The sequence below is a fragment of the Lathyrus oleraceus genome, chromosome 3, assembly GCF_024323335.1.
Source record: "Lathyrus oleraceus cultivar Zhongwan6 chromosome 3, CAAS_Psat_ZW6_1.0, whole genome shotgun sequence".
NCBI classification, from domain to species: Eukaryota; Viridiplantae; Streptophyta; class Magnoliopsida; order Fabales; family Fabaceae; genus Lathyrus; species Lathyrus oleraceus.
The window spans coordinates 230982630-230986025 of record NC_066581.1 but is presented as its reverse complement, the minus strand read 5'-3'; the positions used below and the strand labels follow the sequence as shown (position 1 = coordinate 230986025).

General features: G+C 28.4%; 1 protein-coding gene across 1 annotated transcript; it reads right to left on the bottom strand.

The window, feature by feature from the left end:
* Positions 1-654: 654 nt before the first annotated feature.
* Positions 655-1668, bottom strand: LOC127130590 (uncharacterized). Its single transcript, XM_051059571.1, has one exon. The coding sequence runs from the start codon at positions 1624-1626 to the stop codon at positions 655-657; it is 972 nt and encodes a 323-aa protein (XP_050915528.1). The 5' UTR covers positions 1627-1668.
* Between the last annotated feature and the right edge of the window lie 1728 nt (positions 1669-3396).

The following is a 3396-nucleotide window of genomic DNA, read 5'->3' as shown; positions in this document are numbered from 1 at the left end:
TATATGATTAAGGTGTATCGGTGTCCAAAATTTGTGAGGTAATCAAAATCACTTCCATAGTATTTCTAGTTCCCATATTATTCAGAAAAGATAATCAAAATTAACATCCTATGAGATTTTGTATTATATAATGTCAATATTGATACATCTCAATTACATATTAAATTAATTTTTTTTATATAAATTATCCGCATAGATAATTTATAATCATAAGCTTTGAACCTGACAATGAATTTCATAAAAATAAATATTTGATTAAAAAAATATTTTAAAAAATAACACAACTCAAGTAAGATAACTTTAAAGTTACAAAATTTAGTTCTTCATTTTGCTATATGATCCTTGCACTTTAGTCCTAAAATTTTGTTTCATTTGAAAATAGTTAAGAATTTATTGGGAAAATTTTATTCTTAACTCACAAAATTCACATGCTCATGTTCAGACAAGTGAAGAAGATATAGATTTAGTTGATAATTAAAATTTATTAATATTAATAAAAAGATATAGATTTTATTCATTCATGACAGAAAGTACATTAAAATACGGAAGAAAATAAACAAAAGCAACAAAACATAAATTAAACGATAGAGCGACCATGAAAACATGATGTCACAATATCGGCCTAATATACTTTTATTAGGTAGACACAAAATCTTAAAGTCTTAGATTTAAATCGAGTTCCTCCACTGTGGATTCAGTTGATGAAGAAGACACATTGACCTCTCTAAGAAGTTGACTTTCTCTAATAAAATCATGTGTTTCTATTGGAAGATCGTGAGAAGGAAATTGAACATTGGAACTTCCTTCTGCACCCTCACTGAATGGAGGGGTTTGATTAGCATGACCAAAAAGTTCTAACTCCACAGGATTTGGCCTTCGAAGAATTGGCGGCACAACACTTTGATTGTCACCTAAATAATTATTCATCCTAAATTGTTGTATTGTGAGGGGTGGATTTGGCATTGGCATAACGAATGGAGGTACTGGGGAGGGTGTATTTGCCATATACATTCCTCCATAGCTACTAGATGGAGAATCCAGCGAATAAGACATAATATTATCCATGTGAGTACCAATTGCTTGTTGGAAGTTGCCACGAAAATCAGAATACCCTTGATAGTGACTGGGACCCGAATAAGGATAAGTGTATGAAAAAGTAGGTTTAACCCTATGGATGGAATCCATTTTCTCCTCCTTCATTTTTCGTTCATTTTTTATTAAGTCACGCTCACGCTTATGAGCGTTTTGGTGACCTCCGAGAGCCTGTAAATTTGAGAACTTCTTGTTACAAAAAAGGCAGGGGAATTCCTTAGGTAAAACTTCAGCAATAACATTTTCGGATGAACTTGAATGACCACCATTCTCTAACAGATTGGGATTTGGCTTAGTGTTATTGTCAAGCCTTAGAGTCAATAAATCTTTAGATTCAGCTAATGATGTTATTACTTTGGGTTCTTCATGCAGTTTTGACTCTGCCTCTTCAACCATTTTGCCCTTCTTGAAATCATCTTGAGAGGTTGGTGTTATGTTTCTGATTTCCTTTCTTAGTTGTAGCTCCGATTCTTCAATCATACTGTGTTTTACGTAATTGTCTTCAGTATTTCCGATAGAAATTCTTTCATACATTTTTTTGGACAGAACCAAATAAAAGACATAGAGTTTTTCAATGAGAAGGGAAGTTTGTGTGGTTTGATAATTGTTAGTGAAGAGTATTTATATTTGAATAAACTATTTTTGTATGTTTATATAAGGAAAAAATCATGTATGAAAGAACTAATTATATGGTCAACAAAAAAGAGAACTTTTAAGGAAAATACACTATTTGTCAAGGTCAAATTTCGACAATAAATTGACTTGAATTTTTTATTTATTTTAAATTTGATATATATTATCTTAAATTTATAGACTAAATAAAAAATACCACCGAAAATTTACACTTATAAAGTAAATATTTGAATTAACAATATTGATATTATCATTTAAATATATCAAGAAACTACTGTCGAAGTTAATTTAATTTTTTTACAAGAAAAGTCTTGTTTCTTAATTCAAACTCTCGTCTTATTTATTGATAGGGTCAAGTCTATTAGAGTAAATGAAGTAGTGAACAATAACACAAACTTGATCTTTTTGCATATGATAGTTTTACACAAATAGATTTATGACATGCAAATGCAATAAATAATATTTATTGATGCTACTGCTGCATTTTTAAGCATTTTATTTTTGGGTTGTGATTTATCTTTTTAACTTTTACATGTTTTCGAACGAGTCAATTGAGCTATAAATTTTCTCTCAAAAAAAGTAAACTATTATATACTAATATTAATGTACTCCTAAATTAAATATGAACTAATATGTTATAATTTTAATTATCTTTTAATGTATTCTCGAATATATACATATATCCTTTTACAAAACGAGTTTCCTTTTACTATGATATTAGCTGTTAAGAAGTTTTTATTTGGTATGTATAGTCATGAACGTTGAATGAGTATTTTAAATGCATAAACACTATAATATGAATAAGGTCTTATCTCATCTAATTGTTTTATTTTATTACTAAGATCAGTTTGACTTTCTATTTTAGAAAGTTGACTGGAATTGAAATTCAAATTAAAACATTTAAGGAAATACTTGTAATTTAGTTAAATTTAAAGTTTAAAATGAATAATTTTCTATCAAATTAGACATTTTTATTTTTAATAATTTTTAAAATTGACCAAAATTTCATTTGTTTATCTATTATTTTAAATAAAAAATGGTAAAGCAAGTATTAATATTTCTGTTATTTTCTTAATTAAATTAAAATACTAATTATCAAATATGAGAATATATTAATAGAATAATATATAGATTAAGAATGTGATCTTTAATGTCTTAGTATTGAAAATAGCAATACAAATATTGGGCGTACTAAAAAAATATTAAAATATAAATCAAAATGAAGGATCATGAATTTATTAAAATGAAAATAACAAAAAAATTCAAACTAAGAATATTTTATCAGATATACTTTGATTCATTCAACAATTAATATTTTAGTTAGTGTTTCGTTCTGGAATTAGAAATGGAGAGGGTTGCAGAAACTACGACGGAGCGAAGCTTCCTAAGCAATTCAGTGATGTAGCATCGTGGATCGAAGGTTGCGATCACGATGTCTCTTGAGTTGGAGATGTTGATCTTAAATCAACTATGTTAATCGATGTCAAGCTTGAATCAACATTGTTAATCTCCGATACTACAGATCAAGCGGGGGGTACCTACGTGGTTAACAAACCAACGTCTAAGTCAGTTTAAGGTTCAACATAATCATAGTGAGAGTGGAAATTAGAGATTGGGTACCTGAAAATACTTTGTAAAGATATGCATACATTGGGCTTAATGGAGCGGGCA

Coding starts and splice junctions, on each gene's coding strand:
- LOC127130590 (XM_051059571.1), bottom strand. CDS start 1,626: ATGTATGAAAGAATTTCTATCGGAAATACTGAAGACAATTACGTAAAA.